The 19,688-nt window shown below is 39.5% G+C and overlaps 2 protein-coding genes across 10 annotated transcripts; one reads left to right on the plus strand and one right to left on the minus strand.

The window, feature by feature from the left end:
- Nucleotides 1-499: 499 nt before the first annotated feature.
- On the minus strand, nucleotides 500-13,830 carry LOC307017366 (uncharacterized protein). Of its 8 annotated transcripts, none has more exons than XM_079646951.1 (14): nucleotides 13,699-13,830; nucleotides 6,380-6,461; nucleotides 6,140-6,273; nucleotides 5,769-5,840; nucleotides 5,278-5,670; nucleotides 5,033-5,134; nucleotides 4,706-4,938; nucleotides 4,400-4,578; nucleotides 3,971-4,064; nucleotides 3,416-3,542; nucleotides 3,099-3,310; nucleotides 2,849-2,966; nucleotides 2,674-2,760; nucleotides 2,313-2,435 (listed from the first exon to the last, which is right to left on the minus strand). In XM_079646951.1, the coding sequence occupies exons 2-13, from the start codon at nucleotides 6,400-6,402 to the stop codon at nucleotides 2,684-2,686; spliced, it is 1,764 nt and encodes a 587-aa protein (XP_079503077.1). In that variant the 5' UTR covers nucleotides 6,403-6,461; nucleotides 13,699-13,830; the 3' UTR covers nucleotides 2,313-2,435; nucleotides 2,674-2,683. The 8 variants fall into 8 exon arrangements, 7 of the variants coding, with proteins under 7 accessions (XP_079503082.1, XP_079503077.1, XP_079503078.1 ...); XM_079646952.1 differs by lacking the exon at nucleotides 13,699-13,830 and adding an exon at nucleotides 7,152-7,256; XM_079646953.1 differs by lacking the exon at nucleotides 13,699-13,830 and adding an exon at nucleotides 7,155-7,247.
- A 301-nt stretch (nucleotides 13,831-14,131) lies between these two features.
- LOC307016424 (uncharacterized protein) lies at nucleotides 14,132-19,272 on the plus strand. 2 transcript variants are annotated; one of them, XR_013801801.1, is made up of 5 exons: nucleotides 14,132-14,154; nucleotides 14,340-14,391; nucleotides 17,206-17,301; nucleotides 17,982-18,077; nucleotides 18,400-19,272. XR_013801801.1 is itself a non-coding variant. In XM_079645536.1 (4 exons), the coding sequence occupies exons 1-4, from the start codon at nucleotides 15,123-15,125 to the stop codon at nucleotides 18,616-18,618; spliced, it is 555 nt and encodes a 184-aa protein (XP_079501662.1). In that variant the 5' UTR covers nucleotides 15,002-15,122; the 3' UTR covers nucleotides 18,619-19,272. The 2 variants fall into 2 exon arrangements, 1 of the variants encoding a protein (XP_079501662.1); XM_079645536.1 differs by lacking the exons at nucleotides 14,132-14,154; nucleotides 14,340-14,391 and adding an exon at nucleotides 15,002-15,266.
- Nucleotides 19,273-19,688: the final 416 nt, after the last annotated feature.

Here is a 19,688-nt window from a genome sequence, read left to right on the forward strand (position 1 = left end):
ACTGGTGGGTGAGTTTTTACTATGGGAGATATTTCCTATGCATGGCCTCAGATTAGTAAGCTTTTTAAAATAATGATCCAACTTGGATGTTTTAATGGGTATTGGGTACATTTTTGGGAATATTTGTATTAAACTTTATAGCCGATAGTAGCCTATGACAAGTGGTGACTATGTGGTTAATATTGTTGAATTGTTACTTTGATGTACTCAGTGTTAGGGCTTTACACGTTACAACAACGTTACACTGCCAATGTCTGTCTTTATTATCTGACCCTTTAAGATGTGCCTTACACTACCAGTGCTTTTTGGAAGAACTGTTGTCCCTCTCCCGATCCTCAACATAGGTTCTAGTTAGTTATGAATTATGTTACACATCCAATATCAATCTCTGTTATAAATGACTGTAACCTCAGCTCAAGCTAATTATTTGATGTGTGAAGACAACTCTATAATGTAATAACATATCAAGTGGGTATCAGTAAATGTTTACAGACATCAGTTATGTACAAAATCAAGTTTATTACTATTTTGGTAAGATAAAAGAGCATATGTAGCAAAACACAGGTTACAATATATGATAATACACATGACAAAGTAAAGAAAAGAGGTGCTGCAGCACAGGTAATATGAGAAAAAAAGTAATTTTTCAACATTAAAGCATGGAAACATGTCACAGTAGAAGCACTAATTTCAAAGTCAAATAAGCTTAATATGTCCACTTTAATGTAAAAACTGCACACTTAATCAAATCCAGACAGAAACATCTACATGTTAGCTCGCTGTGTTAGCGTGCTAGTGTTGTGCCTGTTAGCTAGCTAAACACCACGGGTTAGTTGTTAGACTGCTTTGTGTTTGGTGTCACTTTAATACCTTTTTATTCACTTAAAACAGTCAGCTAGCTGAAATCTGATTATTAAGTCAGAATGGCTGAAGGGAGCTGTGAAAATGAAGAACAGTAAAGGCAGATATATGGACACAATATGAACCTGAAAATAAGCACAATTAGTCCGCTTTAACTATAGAACTGCACCAAGTAACTTTCCACAAGTCAAGTTCCTTCTTCTGCGTCATCTTCATCCTCTGAGCTGTTGTCACTTTGCCAGTCTTTTTCTTCTTCCATGTCCTCGTCCTCCTCCTCCACCAGCCTAGGACTGGGTTCCAGAATTCCTCTGTTGGCGCCTGCTACTGTCTGCTGTTTGAGTCTGAGATCATGCAGATTTCTCCTTAGAAGACACATAAGGTCATTGTACCCCTCCTCTGTGATTCCATTCGGATAGCCTACAAGTTATATAGCAAACATATAAATTGTGAAAATTATTCAGAGAAAACGTATTTAGGTCAAGAAAGACTAGAATGCAGTCAGACTCAAATAGAAACAAACAGATGGATAAAATCTTCTTTAAAGTGTGTTTGCCTTTGCTGGTTTGAAAAACATTGGCTTATGTATTTTAAAGTGAATAAATCCATGTGGTTCACTTACTTCCTGTCTGTGTGATCAATGAAACTGGGGCCATCAGTGTCTGGACCTTTGATACAGAGTCCTTGAGGCACTGACAGTGCTGCATCATCTCCTTCACAAGGATCTGCTTTTCTTCTGTCAGTCGTGACAGAAGCATTTTTTGGTCAAACAGCCCCTTCTTAGTGAGAATGTCTACACCGTCTGAGAATGAATATAAACATTTCACATTAATGAACACATTTTATTACTACAGTTTTGTAGATTAGAAGTAAAATCTTTATACAGCACCTCTGTTGGGTTCCTGCCAAGGCCAGATCATGCTCTCTGCAGATTTGGTTGAGAGTTTCTCCACAACCGAGTTGGTGTCAATAGGGTCACCATCAGGTTGCTGGTTGTACTTGTGGATGTCCTCTAGCAACCTTTTCTTTTCTTGGGCAACCTTTTGGACGATCTTTTGACGCCTTTTGTTACGATCTGTAATGAGAGTAAAACATAGATTACAAAAGAGCTGACGGGATTTAATCTACACAACCAATAAATGTCCCAAAATGCTTACCATTTTGTCTGTAAAGGTAGTGCTTTTTCTGGCAAATGCTCACAAAGAGTGCTTCTATTGAGATCTGCGAACAACCAGCATCTGCAGGACTGGCTGATGCACTTCCTAAATGAATAAGATAAAAAGAAGAAAACAAGTTTCAAACACAATCAAGGTCTGTTATTTGCACATCGCACACTAACAGGCACACTAACAGGCACATTAACAGGCACACTAAAGGACAAAGTTTAATTTGGACAGCATTATTTAGTTTTTATGAACCGACTCCATCTATGTATACGTCAAAACAGCATTGTTCTTACCTTTATTGGCCCACTGTTTGACATCATCAACCCACAGTTCTAGCATGTCATCAGAGCAATTAAACTGGTCCTGCATTTTCTTCAGGCTCTCAGTTACAGCCTCTGTCTTTTCTGCTGTCTGCAAAATAGCAAAACAGAATCATGCCATTTTATAAAATAATTCAATGAAAATAAACCAAAAGTATGCATTTTAAGGAGGAAATTAACACAAAAACACATTTAATAAATGTTGTAGCTCTAGTCCTGCACCACTGCAATGTCTATATGGGGGTGTAATTTTTATATATATTGGGTGGACTTAAATGTCAAATGTTACAGCTTAAAATAGTTATCTCCATTTCAATACACAAACATACTTTTTTGAATCTAGAGGACATGGCAATGTGGAGGCCATTCTCTTTGTGATGATTCCAGCCCATAGCATGGACTGTGAGCAGTTCTTGCTGTGAAGAAGAATACATCTCATTACAATGTTATAAAATATAAATGTGTACATTTACAGGAAGGCAAGGCCCAAACAAGTTCACAAACCTGACTTGGCCATGTATTTAGTTGTTAGGCCACATCTAGATAAGAAGCTGTTTACTTGTTCCACTTCTTCACCAAGAGTGGTGCCGGCACCCTCCTGGTTCCGTGCATTCCAAATAATCTAAAGCATGAGGTAATCAATGTTGATGCAAATCTCAAGGTCAACAACTCATAACTTAAAACATTCTCTTGGATCAGTTCAGACTCATGTGTAGTGGTCAGATTTACCATTAATTGTTGTTCAAATCCTCACCTCGCATTTGGTGTTGTGGGCTTTGGCATGCATCACAGACAAGCAATGTCTCATTTCCTTTAGGGGCTGAAGATGAGGCAAGGCTTCTGACACTTTGTCAAGATATGGTACATACCGACACGTCACGTCCATTGCCAAAAGTGAGGCACTCTGGAACTCTTTTTGGAGAAACATCGGATAGGCAAAGATTTCTCCTCTATACATATTTAAAGCTTTTAAAAAAAATAAAAAAAATAGTGAGTACAAAGCAGATTGAAGGTAAGGCTTCAGATTATCTACAAATATTTTAATTGAAAATGATCAAGACAACTACCAACCTTTGAGAAGAAATCCATGCCTACACACAGCAATTTCAACACCTTCTTCATCCAACTTGTTGGCTCGCTTAGAGGTCTCCCTTGCTGCTGTCCAGTGATATTCCCCACACATTTCTTTTCCTGCAGTCTACCAAAGTAAATCTTTTTTAGAGAATCATTATCAGAAGTTATTTCAAAACACTGGATAGTGGGACCAACTGACGGTATTATCAAACATGTAAACTATTACACACAAGTGTTTTGTGCTCGACTGCCAGATTCACCTGGATATGCAACTCCCTGGATAATAACAAACCTGTTTTTGGATAATTGGAAGGCTCCCAATGTGTAATATATTCTGGATTAGAATTTAGCTTTTTTTTCAATCCAGTTTTACAGCAATAATTTTTGTGACAGTTTGACCGCATTGCTAACCTCATCACCCTGTCATCTGGTCTCTACACTTCTATCCCATCTCCAAAAAAATATGAAGGCAACTGTGTTACTACTATTTTAACTTCTATTAGTTATTAAGAAAGGTGAGATACATTTTGCTCTGCTTAATTTAAAACTCACACTTTTGACAGCCCCTCGAACATCCTCCACAAAAGTGGAAACCTCAGAGTATTGGGCTAAAAACACTCCGTCAAAGAAGCCTGGCTCTTCACTCCTATAAGAAAAGGAATTATAGATAACCACTCTAGTTACAAATTGAACATAGTAATAATAATAATAATTATATTTAAAGCACATCTTTCAAAACAAGGTTATAAAGTCTAACAGAAATATTTTAGATTCAACAGCTGTAGTTTTAACAGCTATATAACAGGAAAGAACTATAGCTACTAATTGCTCCTGTGGGGATTGTCCACTGTACTGAATGTATGTAAGTCGCTTTGGATAAAAGCGTCTAACAAATGACATGTAATGTAAAAAATAAATAAAAATAGCAATCCCAATGTCAAATAACTAAGGACAATTGCTGTGTCAATGTAAAAAACTTACTGGTTTGTTTTCTGGAACCTGTAAAGTTTCCTCTTGCCATCTACTGAAACAGCCACCATTTCAGGGCTACAGGCTGGACAGACAAATGGCTCTTTACCCAGAAGTTTATTCTCTTCAAATGTGCAGTACACATACTGCAGAAAGCTTCTCTGAAAAGCATCTGCATTCACCTTGCCAGTCTGAAATAAAAATACATTATATATGTTATCATATCTTGTATCATATCTCGCTCATCCATATTTGTCCATAAATATATTTATTATGATAATACATGTATTTGTCTTTCAGCTTCACATTTGTACTTACTCTTCCAAACTGCTTTGTTCTCTGGTCCAACATTGCAGTAAAGGCTTGTCTAGACATTCCTGGAGCTGCCGTCTTCATAGCCTCAAAGGAATGGAACAGATCTTGGTGGAACAGGGTCTGTGCTTGCATGGTAGCTGGCCAGTATCCACTCCTAACCAAGTCATTGAATTCTGGACCCCATTTCTTAGTGCAATGTTTGCATGTTAGCTCTGGAACATTAAGATCGTAACGGCCTAAGAACACATAAAGAAAAAAACAATAACAATGAATTAGAGTAATGTATTAGTTAAAAATACTTTAAAAAAAAACTATTTCACCAAAACCTACCATTTTTGCACACCAATATGATAGGTCTACCAACAGAGACTGCAACATCGAAAACTTCACAAGAACATATCCTTGAAGGAAAGGATGTTGGAAGCAAACGGTCTGCAAGGTCAAAGTACAATCAGGATGAGATTTAACAATGTTGTAAGCAAGCACTATGATAACAGAATGCAATTTGAGATTAAAATGAGTTTTTTTGTGAGGGGGAAAAAAGGCTGATCAATTAAAAAAAATGGGACACTCACCTTGTTTAGAAATGATGTATTTGCCATCCTGGAGTTTCACAGACTCTGTTGGAGGAATGTACTTGTAAAATCCATTACAGGTGGTTTGCCTACTGTGCAGAGTGTGTTTTGTATGAACCAAGATATCACACTCTGCACAAAACCACTCTGATGGCATACATTCCTCACAACGGATGACAGCTTCTTCCAGGAGACAGTGATTGCAGGTCATCTTGACGATATTCTTAGTTATTAATAAGTTGTCCACGTTCTGTGGCCTCGCCTGTTGCCAACACTGTTGAAACTCTTTTTGCCTTTGAGTCCAAGATGACAAAGGTGGCACATCGCCAACATCTTGCTCCTTAATGGTCTCAGAGTCCCGTAGAAGGTCTTCTAGTCTCTGCATATTAAAATCTTTAAATACAGAAATATAAATACATACCATGAGGAAAACATTTCATATGAAACATACCTTATCTCGAAAAAGTCTTCAAAAGTAGCTTTTTTCTTACCAGGATCTTGGTAGCTTAGACATGTGTTAAGACATGTTGTTATGGTGGAACTACTGCATGGAGGAGTACCATCTGTTTGGGGGGGAAATTATTCAAAACCATTAAACAGATTATTTTAGCTAATTGACAGATTTAAAGAAATGTTACAAAAACACCCACCTTCAGCAAACATGAAAAATATCAAAGCTCAATGTGTTTTTTTTTGCATTATCATGTCATTTACATCCGCTTATTGGTTTTAGTCCTTAGTCCTCTGATAAAATCGATGTGCAAATATATAGAAATATTAAGTATCAATAGCATTATTAAACCAGTGGTTACTTTAAATCACATATAGTGACTTTGATTAAATTCATAAAATGTAGACTAACCATTAGAAGAACTTTTTTTCCTTCGTTTGCTGCTGGCCACACGTTGGCCATCTTGGTCTCTCTTCCACCAGGTCACTTTTGAACGTGGTTTGTCTTCTTTTTGCGTCTCCTTGTTGAGTCTCCTTGTTGAGTTTCTTTATGGACATGGAATGTAATGAAACACAGTGGGAGAAAAAATGGGTATTAACTAACTGGATTTAAATAATGACACTTTGGGTATAAAAAAAACAAGAAACTTGCCTGTGTGTCCTCAACATATGCATCCCCAAGCAGAAGAAGAGCTTCTAGTTTGTTTGTTTTTTCAGTTTCTTTCGACATTGTGCTGAAACAAAAAAAGAAGGTGTTAGTTAGATCATAGATGTAGCTGTAATTTAAACTAGCCTAATATTAAGTGAATTCAAGTTTAGACCAACATCAGCATTATGAGGGAAAGGTATGATTAAAATGTTTTGGTATAGGGCATTGATGTTATTCTATTAGCAATGGAGGAACAAGAGTATTTAGATCTCCTTTGAAACCCCACCCCTGGTTTTAACAATAATTCAGTTATTATGAATTCCTAATGTAGAACATATCATCTTCAGATGCATGTTTTTTGGTAACCTGTACCTGCTAATGCGTTTTTACTTTTGGTTAATGCACATACTGGATCATGTATCGGCTAGCGGCTAGTAATGTCTGTTTAAATATCAACGGGACAAATATCTGAGCAGATCTCAGATCGGCTCGAAGAGTGAATTTAAGCTTTAAAACCCAAAATACTGTCAAAAAACTGAAGAAGCCCCATTATATTTACAACAGGATCAACTATGTTACTATCGATTGATTTTAAACTGCAACAGCTCCGTAAAACGACAGACGTTAGCTAAGGCTAACTCAATGATGCTAACTGAGCTGTTCACGGTTTAACTTGCAAATAATTTGCACGCGTAAGCTTGTATGTCGACACATGGTGCTGTGTAAAGTGATGCAAAAGCTGAAATCATTTAAAAAACACTGTAAATGTCTTTACTACATTCCAGAAAACGGGTTTAACTCGAGGAACTTCGTGTCAAGGAGGGTTCAATGTCGTCTTCTTCTTCTTCTTCTTCTTCTTCTTCTTCTTCTTTTAATGGCGATTCGCCTTCTCGAATTGGACTGCGCTGCGTCCAGTGGACTTTTAACGAAACGTGCTATGTGGGAAACACCATATCCCAGCGTGCATTGCGGCTACAACATCCAAATCATCGAGCTTGAACCGGGCCTACGTCTGTTTCCGGTGACTTTATTTTGAAAATCAGTTCCTGACGGATGGCTAAAAAGCCCAATATTATAGAATTAAACGAATAAATAAAAACAAGGATAATAGTGTGTTATTGTTGAGTAAATAACAGTGTGTTATTTAGAAAAGGATAACAAATTCGAAGGAAAAAAAGATTAAAAACAATACAGATTTCAGTATTTTGAGGCTCTGAGCCCCATTTATTTTCCTCACGGACGGCAAAAAAAAGTCAGACATTATACGATTACAAATAAAATCAATAATCGTGGCTTGATATTGAGTAATAACATGTTTTTATGGACCACACAGCTTCCGGTCTTCTCAGACACGACCGTATCCATGCGTCTCATATGCACGCAAAACTCGGACTCAGAATTCAATGGGAATAGTTGGCGTATGATAGGCACGCAAAATCGGACTTTAGCGTACCTATTGCACGCATTTTCCAATGTGTAAAGTCGTGTCATTTGTACGCAGACTGAAGAGAGTGGATTGGTTTATTACCTTTCTGTATGTTTACAGTTTGCACCGCAACAATGTTCATATGTTTACTACAGTTTATGTCTTTTAAAGTTTGCACCGCAACAATGTTCACTCCTAATTCACATGGAGATTACTTTGACTCACGAGTTCTGCTGTTATCTTATATTAAGATATCATGGTTGTCAGGCTGTTCTGTTCTTGTGTGTTGTCGTTATGCGCGTGTTTGGATACGCCTATTAGTGCGTGCGTCCTGTGCACACGTTTTTCTTTTTCTTCCAGTCACCACGTGATAGTGGGGGGTCGCCAGTCTCTGGCACTGTTATTTTGGGGGTCGCGGGCTGAAAAGTTTGGGAACCCTTGCTCTAGGTAATATACTGACTATAGATAAGTACTGTACCTTATAAAACCCCACTTTAAACACCCAAACTATCCCTTTATGATGTGACATTTTCTACACTGTTAACATTAGGAAACACTTAAGAAAGAAAAGAAAGCTGCTGGAGCTGATCATTCCTAAAATACAATTGGCCATGTGATCACCAGTAAAAATCAACAACAATCTGCACTAAATATTTTTGGGATTTATAAATGTTTTGTGACTTTTTCCTTTTTTCCAGGGAGTTCTCCCCTGACAGCTGGACACTACATGATAGCAGAGGACCAGACCATAGTCAGTGGCAGTGTCCTGAATGTTGTCGACGCCCTGACGCTGATGTTTGCAGCATATTACTGCGTCAACATCAGTTATCGCTCAGAACTGGGAGCCACCCTGGAGTTCTTGCAGAGGTAAGACTTGAATTGTAATTATTAAGTCATTCCATCTTAAACCACAGAGTAGAGGATTGTGCACATTTCTGACACACGATAAGTGCTCCTGACAATACAAGATAATCGAGATAAAAAGATTATTGTGCTGCATTCTGTTTGGCATTATGCTCTCGTTTTGTCTTGGGTTGTAAATTCAGCGTACCCCTTTCCTTTGCAGAGGTGTGCTTTGGCTCCTCCCTAAAAGCCCAAACTCACTCTTAGCCAATCAGTGGTATGTTTACTTCAGCTCAATGAAAATGACGGAAAGAGGGCCTTTTGTCGACAACAAAAGAAAACCAATTCAGTTATTTGGAAAAAGGAATTGTTTTCAAGGAGTCCTATTGAATAGGGATTCAGGTAGGACTGTATAGGGGAAGGTTTCACTCGGAGTGACTTACACTTTGGGGTGTCAGTAAGAACACACAAGATTCTTGGTAGCGGTTGATTTCCTTAACTTATTAATATCAACACAACAGCACAGTAATACAGCCATGGAGCAGGTTTAGTGTATGTGTGTGGTCTATAACAGAGAAACACACAAGTATAATTAGAATATTGTACTTATACCACCAAGTAAAGGGTTAGCGTGAGTGTCAGCACCTGATGACAATGGAATCTGACGAGGAAGACGCAGCTATTTCTTGCACCGAAATGGGGCTGGCACCGGAAACTGGTATTATTGCAGTGAACAAACACATTAAAACTTCTTTCAGTTAACTACGGTGCTTTTACACCGCTCACTCTGGTGCTGACACGCACCTCATCTGCCCCAGTTACACACACACCTCTCAAGATGGCACTCGTAGCTACCCACATTGAAATGATCTTCAAGTGACCGCTTGCTCCTGTTTACAGACCTGCTCCGATACTGTCCAGTGTGATAGGGATGCCAAGTGACGACTTTTTAGAACAAAACTCTATTCAAACCAATGCTTTAAATGTACAGATAAGATCATAACAGTTAATGAAACGTACATTGAAGAGTAGTATTGCCCTTTGACTTCAAGCTGTATAACTGTAAAGATAATTAATGGCTGTATCATCCTCAGGATTTGTAATTAAACACTAAATGTGAGTGTACTTCTGTCTTAACAGGTGCTTATTCAAGATCAATCCGGACAAGGGGACTAAAGTGGAGAGGAAGGAATAAAAACAAAAACAGCACTCGATAAAGATAAAGGTGCATTCATTAATTACAAACGTCGCTGACTTTGAATGGAGAGAGTAGAAACACACACACATAGTCATGTACACACGCACACACATAACTGGTAGATTTCTTCAGTGTTTTAGTGTATTGTTAAATGTTGAAATGTTTCATTGCCGGTCTATTCTGCTATATATAATATTATTGTTTTTATTTTTGTGATTTATTTTTGTGATGTATATTATACTTTGCTTTTGCAAAGTAAAATGACATGTTTACTTTGCGTGTAAATGGTCTTAGATTTCGTGAAGTTCGCTGACGACACAACCGTCATCGGCCTTATCACCGACGGCGACGAGATGGCGTACAGAGAGGAGGTCAAAAACCTGACATCTTGGTGCCAGGATAACAACCTCCATCTCAACGTCATCAAAACCAAGGAGCTGATTGTGGACTACAGGAAGCAGCAGGGAGAGGGACACGCCCCCATTGCCATCAATGGGACTACGGTGGAGAGAATTAGCAGCTTCAGGTTCCTCGTGTCCACATCACTGAGGACCTGAGATGGACTCATCACTGAGGACCTGACTCATCACTGAGGACCTGACATGGACTCATCACTGAGGACCTGACTCATCACTGAGGATCTGACATGGACTCTTCACTGAGGATCTGACATGGACTCATCACTGAGGACCTGACATGGACTCTTCACTGAGGACCTGACATGGACTCATCACTGAGGACCTGACATGGACTCTTCACTGAGGACCTGACATGGACTCATCACTGAGGACCTGACATGGACTCATGACAGAGGACCTGACATGGACACTTCACTGAGGACCTGACATGGACTCATCACTGAGGACCTGACTCATCACTGAGGACCTGACATGGACTCTTCACTGAGGACCTGACATGGACTCATCACTGAGGAACTGACATGGACTCATCACTGAGGACCTGACATGGACTCATGACTGAGGATCTGACATGGACTCATCACTGAGGATCTGACATGGACTCATGACTGAGGACCTGACATGGACTCTTCACTGAGGACCTGACATGGACTCATCACTGAGGATCTGACATGGACTCATCACTGAGGACCTGACATGGACTCATCACTGAGGATCTGACATGGACTCATCACTGAGGACCTGACTCATCACTGAGGACCTGACATGGATTCTTCACTGAGGACCTGACCTGGACTCATCGCACTAACAGCATCACCAAAACAGCTAGACAGCGGCTCTTTTAAAAAATATTGTATTAGTCGACGTATTGAACATGTTAGAAACAAAACTAATAATTCAAGGTTCAAGCCTCAAGGTATAAAAAAAATGTATTCTCAAAGTGTCTATCATGTTCAAAAGGGGCAAGAAGAAGCTTAAAAACGTTTCTGGTCCTCTTTGACTAAGTTTGTTCTCCTGGGATGTGATGTGTTTCTTGCTGTCAATGTGTATTTGACATCTGCATAATCAGTCTTAAGCACGTATAGTTATCGTCATTAATCTTTTTTTGCAATCATCAGCTGTTTTTACCCCTCTTTCTCGGCAGTGACTACTGTAGGAAAGCTTCCCTGCCGGTCCACATTCTGTATCTGCACCTACAGTAAGTTTCCTCATGGTCACTGATATGTCAGAAAAATACCGTTGGTTAGAGTATTGGTTCAGGGAGATTCTCTAAAGTAACTAAAGCATTATAAAACCTTAGAATAAATTCCTTTTTTTTAAAGGCCCTCAATTAGTATTAATATATCATTGAATGGTCTTACATAAATGTACGGAGCCCCTAAAGCAGGGTCGGGGAACTTCCGGCCTCCGGGCCGTATACGGACCGACCGCGAGACCATTTGGTACGGCCCTCGAGCTAATTTATAAAACACACGCAAAAAAGAAAAACATTTAAGAAATCCAGACCGCAAAATAATTAAACAAGCAAGTGCCTGTTTTTCCTGGCCAAGGTCAAGGTCCTTGAACACAACACGAGCCTAACGTGTCATCACGTGGTATATGTCTCGTCTGACAGGAGTGTAGTTCTGACGGAGAGCACCAGAACGCCGCTCCGGCACTTCACAAATTGCAGTACCCATAAGGAGCCGTACACATGCCACAGTTTTTGCTTGGCTGTGTCTTTAGTTGAAAGCTCAGTGGCATCTGTTCATCTGTCATACTGATCATACAGTCAATAACTTTGTTGTTATTAGCATCTGGTTAGCTAGCTATGCTAACAAATATAAGAAACTTATTAAAAAAAAAAAACATCTTCCCGGGGGAGCATGCCCCCGGACCCCCTAGAGGATGTTAGGTCCCCCCCCACTTAAGACAGAAAACTAAATACATTTGCACACATCTTGTGTCCATATCTTTCTGTTTTGCCATCCAGAATTTCAACTTCACCATTGACAGCCACACTCTATCCCCCCCCCCACCCCCCCACATCCGCAACCTCGGAGTCATCTTCGACAGTCAGCTCAAATTCAATCACCACATGAATCACATCACCAGGACCGCCTTTTTCCAACTCAAAAACATTGCCCGTCTCCACCCATCACTCTCCTCCTCTGCTGCTGAAACCCTGATTCATTCATTCATCACATCACGACTCGACTACTGCAATAGCATCATCTACGGCAGGGGTGGGGAACCTTTTTCCTCTCAAGGGCCATTTCAATTTTTTCAACATCCTCCGAGGGCAGTACAAATTATTTACCGCTGCTTAAAAATACTAAAATCACAGCCTATTCATTTGGCCTTTCTTTCATGCTGTGCAAAGAAAAAGCAACCTCTTAATCCAGATATCTTGCCATGACTCGCGTATGTGTGCATGGTTGTGGCATGACCACCAAAACAGAAATATATGGACACAAGATGTGTGCAATTTAGTTTCCTATCCATGTGAACATGATTTAAAGTGGGGGGGGGACCTAACCTCCTCTAGGGGGGTATGGGGGCATGCTCCCCCGGGATTTCTTATTTTTAAATGTTGAAGTTAAAAGCATCAATCTGGTGCACTTTGAGAGCAACATTAAGAGATCTATGGATACATCTCTCAACACCCATATGAAACAGAACTGTAAGGAGATTTATTTTTCTTTATGGATATTTTACAAATCACTCCCCTTTCAAACTGTATACTTGTTTATTAATAACAACTTTTTTTTACTGTCATAAAGTATTTTATAGCCGTTTACTTTGTTCTCTTATTTTTGTATAACTATAATGATCATATAAAGATGTGCCTTTACCTTAATGGTTGTAGAAAAAGCTTCTTATATTCGTTAGCATAGCTAGCTAACCAGATGCTAATAACAACAAAGTTATTGACTGTATGATCAGTGTGACAGATGGACAAATCGCCACTGGGCTCACAATTAAAGACACAGGCACGCAAAAACTGCGGCATGTCGCATTCTCCTTATCTGAAGTGCCGGAGCCGTGCTCTCCGACAGAACTGCACCCCTGTCAGACGAGACCATGGATGAGACATACCATGTGATGACACGTTAGGCTTGTGTTGTGTTCAAGGACCCTGATCTTGGCCAGGAAAAACAGGCTCTCGCTTGTTTAATGATTTTGCGGTCAAGATTTCTTTTTTGCGTGTATTTATAAATTACCTCGAGGGCCGTATCAAATTGTCTCGCGGGCCGTATACGGCCCGGGGGCCGGAGGTTCCCCACCCCTGATCTACGGCATACCATCCAACCTCCTCAATAAACTCCAACATATCCAGAACTCTGCTGCCCGCCTCCTCACCCGCTCCCGAGACCACATCACTTCTGTCCTCCGGAACCTCCACTGGCTCCCCGTCTGTCAAAGAATCAACTTCAAAGTCCTCCTGATTACTTACTGTGAGACAGCGACCCTTTTAGCAGCTGGATTTCCAGTGAAAGAACCAACCACGAGAGGAGGTAGAGTTGCACACCATAGTGACTCATTTCACAACCACCATAAGAGAACAGCCGAGCAGCGTGGAGGTGTTCACCACTTCCCTCCGACTGAAGACTGGCTCTTTAATAGAGGATCTTATTGGGAGGAACCATTCACAGGTAATTTATAATAGCTACACATGTCCTCATAATGGTTATAACAAATGTCTATATTATTATGTGCAGGCATGATTAGTGGTTTATTAGCCATCTGTTAATTTCACCCAAGTATAGTATAAATATAAATACATTCCAAACTAAAACAAACCCCTACGCCCATCTCGCCACTTGGTTCGTCCCGGAACCTTCTTTATTCAGTCTTTGTTTCCCCCGAGGACCTTTTGGCCAAACACACTGGAGCGGACAAAACAGCATGGGTAAGCGATGGACGTAACCTGCACAGATTTCACTTCTACAATGAATGCAACTTAATGTCATGACATACTACAGTATACACGCTAAAACATAGTATTTGCACACAATGATTAATCTCAACCGATGTCAATCTTACACAATCATAAACACTTTTGGCGCTCTCGCTATAACTCCGCTCTCTTTTCAGGTGGAGCCGAGAAACCGACCAGCATCTGCCAGACGACATTCCAATTAATACGGTTTAATCATTTAATAAATACTACATCAATAAATAGTATAAATTATATAAAAATGTGTAAATATACAATGTCAAACTGTACTGTGCAAATCACGCTAATAAAGTGCAAACTGTTCACTAAAGTGCTGAGTGACATTATTACTGTGCAAAAGGAAGTCGTTATATAAAGTTCAAACCCACATGTGCAATATTACCAGGCCCCAAAGCCGTCAGTCCATAGTAACGAAGTTACCTTCGTTACATTTCCTCCTCCCTCTCCCGAAGGAGAACAGTAGGTCATTCCTGCGACACTCTGGACAGAAAGCATCCAGCGATGCGCATGTTTGCATCTCTCATGCGATGCAACCACTGTAGAGCTCTGTGATCTGTTTCCAAAACGAAGTGCCACCCCAGCAGATAATATCTGAGGGAGTCAATGGCCCACTTCATTGCGAAACACTCCTTTTCAACCGTGGAGTATCTAGTCTCTCTATCCAGCAGCTTGCGACTCAGGAAAACAACAGGTCTCCAGTCTCCCTCATCCTCCTGCAGCAGCACTGCCCCTAGGCCCACTCCAGAAGCGTCGGTTTGCAGGGTGAAGAGCTTGTCAAAGTCTGGAGTGTGAAGGACAGAGTTAGCACAGACTGCATCTTTCAAGTCTCTAAAAGCTTTGTCACACTCATCGGTCCATTTCAGTTTGTTGGGAGCAGAGGCTTTGGTCAAGTCATTCAACACAACCGCCCTGTCTGCAAAATGAGGAACAAACTTACGGTACCAACCGACCAACCCCAGAAACCCTCTCATCTTCTTCTTGGTAGTGGGCACAGGGAGCGACTGTATGGCCTCTACTTTCCCCAGCTGTGGCTTGATCTTCTCAAATCCGATGATGTAGCCCAGGTACTTCGCTTCTCTTTGAGCGATAGCACACTTGTTTGGGTTGATTGTCAGACCAGCTGCCCTGATCCGCTGCAAGACTTGTTGAAGATGGAACCTGTGCTCATCCCAGGATTGGCTGAAAAATAACCACATAATCCAAATATGCAGCAGAGAAGTCAGAGACATCCCTCAATACATGGTCCATCAGTCTTTGGAATGTTGCTGGTGCCCCTTGGAGACCAAATGGCATGACTCTGAACTGATACATACCAAATGAGCTCCTAAAGGTAGTATACTTGAAATAGTGGCTCTGCAGCAGGTATACTCGACATTAAGAAACGGCCAGGTTCTTTGCGTCTGGGGCTTGGAGACATTTTAACAATGTTTTATGGAAGGAAAAAGATCAGTTGTCAGCTCTGAAATCTTCTATTCAGGAATCCGGGGATCTGAAGGTCCTGACCTGGTTGGCTCACCGTCAACTTCGATCACATCAAAAACCAAACTGTGACTTCCTGTCTCTATCCTGGCCTATTTAGCGCAGCTTTTCTCAACAACCAACAGCACATGGTGGGCATTGGAGCACCATCTAGTGGGCTGTGGAGGTACTGTCATATGGTTTGATTAAATCAGAATAAAATGTTTTTGGTTATATACAATGCTATTTTAACATCTACAAAGGCTTAATCATTTTAATACATAAAAAATAAATTGCATGATTTCAATGACCAGTTAAATAAAACACCTGCCAATCATGCTACATTAATGTTGGAGACAAACTGTTAGTTCTATAGTGAAACCTTTGTGTTCTATTGTCAGTGGTGTAAAGTAACTAGCATGTACTCAAGTACTGCACATAAAAGCAATGTTCAGGTAATTGAACTTTATGAGCATTTAAATGTTTTGCTACTTTGTACTTCTACTCCACTATAATTCAGAGGTAAATCATGTACTTTTACACCACTATATTTATTTTATTCCTGTAGTAACTTTACATATTTGGATTAATGATGTGAATTATAACACTTAAATCTGACTTTAGTTACACTTGGAGTAATTTCACAAGCTGCATGAACAGATTTTTTATATTAAGTATTCAGTGCTCAGTTAATTATCAGGGGCCGTTTACATACACGTGTGAAACACTCTCACGCAACTCAAACCAGAATCAATTGAAAACATTCGTGAAAATCTCTCATAAACAGATTTGAAACTCTCACACACATGAAATTCTTGCTGCTTTGGTTTTTTCTCAACTACTTCCGGTTAAATTGGAACGACTTCCGTTTTAACTGAGATGACGTCCGTTTCAACTGTAAACCCCTCTCACACATCATCATTGGAAGTTAATGATACTTAATCCAAACCAATCCAGTTTTTCATCCAAAACTGAAATCATGCTCAATTTGCCTGAGTTTTGTGTGGCCAGACTGAACTCAATGGACATTGTCAGGAAGATGACTTTATCTTCACGTCCAGAATCTGTGGATGAGTTGAAAACCATGATAAAAGAAAAGTTTAAGCTAGACTTTGACTTCAATTTATCCTACCAAGATCCAGACTTTGACGGGCGGTTATGTTCCCTTGTAGACATCGAGGAGCTTCCATTAAAGGCTGTATTGCTAGTTATAAAGAGAGTGATACCAATTCAGTAGCAGATCAGGGGTTCCCAAAGTGGGGGTCGCCAGATGAATACAAATTAAAAATAGAAAATGTTCTTTTTTTTATTTTTTTATTTTATAAATATTTTGTCAAATAAATACACATCATACACAAATGATTTTTCTAAATTGACAATTTGACAAATCGCTAGTGGTTTAAAAGACCAAAGAGGGCAGAAGTGAATTTCTTGCCTATCATTTCTCATTGGGTGAAGATGGTACAAGCCTCGAGCGATTGAGACTCCAAATTGTAGATGAAGTTAAGATGAGTGACAAAAACCTTCCTCTGATTGTTAATGCAGACTACCGTTGCCCTGCAGCACAATGAGGTCATCAATGATGGCCGACCTGTTTGCCAGATCCTGGAACACTGGCCTGCCCTGAAAATAGAGTCACAGGTGAACATTTTTTACTTATTACACCTATTTAATTATTTTGTGTCGCGTTTTCATGTTTACTTGGGCAAGTTTACTCAGATTTAGCATGGCACGGTTCTGTTTGTCTCTGCTGTCTTCAGTCCACAATAGTCTACTTGCCAGCATAGTGAACCTGGAAATGTTGAGTACCACAAAATTGTATGATAATGATACTACAGGTCCCCAGTACATGGAAACTGCCGGATGCTAACTTGCATTTGTTGGGCAATTTGCACAATAAGCCTTAGTTGCGTTAATTAGAATGAATGGCATTATAGCCTATGCGGACAATAGTAATAAAGGTGTGGCCGATTTGGACAATGTTTGAGTGGTTTTGGGGGTTATAGAGGATGCTGAATGCATCAGAAATAACCAAAAAGTGGCCATATTAATGTTGCTTCCATTGGATTAAGAGAGCACGAGATGAAAATTATAATCTCTACAGTTGACAATTATTGTTCAAATAAATAGGTCATCTTTCCCTAATGATCGAGGGTGCCCTAAATCTTCCAAATCAGCCCACAGAGAGGACAAATATTGGCAGTTTTTGGTTATGACTACCATTTTATAATCCTGACAATGTCAGAAATATTTTTTGATATAAATTGTTGTCTATTGTTAGCATCCAAAGTAAAGCAAGAATATTTTTTCTCACACCCCAGGTACAAGGTGACCTCCATATTGGACGTGCTGCTGTCCTCCAGTCACTCCCTGTCTATCTGCATGAGGATGACTCCAGATTTCTGAAGCTGTGGCCTGTAAGTCAGCATAATCACTGTTTTTCTGTTGCCATAAACCCCTCTGTTTCAGCCCTGTTCCAAAAGTGCTGATTCTGTAGCTTTAAATTCTAATGAGCTGCTGCCACTGGCCACGCCCCTCTGAGAAGTGATTTGTTAAAAAAACACAATGAGGAGATTCAGGTGATAAGGTATTGCCTGTTCAATTGTTAAATGATGTTGTGCAATGCTAAGAGGCGTTTCCTAAAGCCCACATTATGCACAATTATTTCAATATGTACATTTTGGAGATTGCTAAGGCCATTTAGGGTAATGGCTAACATTTCTCTGTTCTTCTCACCAGGTGGCGCAGTCTGATGAACCGGACATTGATGACATGGCAGTTGGACTTCTCTTGATCAGTGCCAAGTCAACCATTCCCACGCTCTGCTGCACAGAGAGGATGGCTGTGGTGCTCAAGGGGAACAGAATCATCAAGCTCCACAAATTGGCTGAGGCATTCATCCTGCTTTATGCACTGATCTATGGATCTGAGTTACCCAAAAGACTTGGCCACCTTTGACTTCACCCAGAGGGTCTTGATGGGCGTGGACGATCGGAAGCTGAGGCCAAGTTGAGCCTTAAAAATGACCTTTTGGCAGTGCAGTGATCTCACTCTATGAACAACAAAGTCGCCCTTTAACAGGCACCACATACCGCAGAGCACTGTACATATGTCTGTTTATTTTACAACAGAGTACTTTATATTAAACTTGAAGTTTGAAGGTGTTACTGTTCAGTTTAAACTTTTGTTTGTAGATGTGTGAAATAATATTAGATATTTCTATGTTTATTTGGTCTTTATGGCCCATGAGCATTGTGTTTGTCACGTGTTTGTTTCTCAAGGCCTTTGCACTGTTTAAGGTATTTAAAAGTGAATTATTTGCCAAACAATATATTTTTTTGTTTGTTGTTTGTTGTTTGTTTGGTTTATGGTTTCTTAGTAAAACCGTGACTCGCATTTAAATTGTCTGATATCATGTTTTTTAATGCTTACTCAAATTGTTAACTTAGGGATTTTTAATAACAGTCACTTAAGTATATGTATGTAATCAGTTTCAAAGAATGTTTTAAGTACTTGATATTCAGTTTTGAGTATTACTCAAGCTACGTTTTCAATTCATAGTGGGGTTTATACAGCTAAATGTCTTTATTTAAAGGTAATACAAATATTTAAATGAACTATTCTTGATTTGTATTTGTACTGTGTTAACAAAAATACCTTGTTAAAAGAACTTAATAAGTAATGTTTCTGTAACTTAAATAAGTTTGTCACTTCATAATACTAATAAATAGTCCTCAATCAATACGATTATACTGAACTTAAAACATTAAAGTACTGTTACTTGATGCAAAAAGTTTCAAAACATGTTTTTAGTTGTATTGAGTTTTACAGTATAGTGAAAATGTACGTGTGTTATGTGTTTTATAAACCTTTGTGTTCAATAGTGAAGACAGATGTAATCTATAGTGAAGACCAATGTGTTCTAGTGAAAAGTTACATGGAGGGATAAAACTGGGACCGCAAGTAGAGGTGGGAAATGAGGATTTTATTTACCTCTAAAATATATACAAAGTTAAAGATGGGTTACA

The sequence above is a fragment of the Notothenia rossii genome (genome assembly GCF_949606895.1).
Source record: "Notothenia rossii genome assembly, chromosome: 8".
Classification (NCBI taxonomy): Eukaryota; Metazoa; Chordata; class Actinopteri; order Perciformes; family Nototheniidae; genus Notothenia; species Notothenia rossii.

Excerpts from the sequence above, each read along its gene's own strand:
- LOC307016424 (XM_079645536.1), top strand. The coding sequence starts at position 15,123 with ATGAGGAACAAACTTACGGTACCAACCGACCAACCCCAGAAACCCTCT. Across the intron at positions 17,302-17,981 it reads CCCTGAAAATAGAGTCACAG|GTACAAGGTGACCTCCATAT; the intron begins GTGAACATTTTT and ends CTCACACCCCAG. Across the intron at positions 18,078-18,399 it reads GATTTCTGAAGCTGTGGCCT|GTGGCGCAGTCTGATGAACC; the intron begins GTAAGTCAGCAT and ends TCTTCTCACCAG.
- LOC307017366 (XM_079646951.1), bottom strand. The coding sequence starts at position 6,402 with ATGCATATGTTGAGGACACACAG. Across the intron at positions 6,274-6,379 it reads CATATGTTGAGGACACACAG|AAACTCAACAAGGAGACTCA; the intron begins GCAAGTTTCTTG and ends ATGTCCATAAAG. Across the intron at positions 4,065-4,399 it reads AGGTTCCAGAAAACAAACCA|GAGTGAAGAGCCAGGCTTCT; the intron begins GTAAGTTTTTTA and ends CTTTTCTTATAG.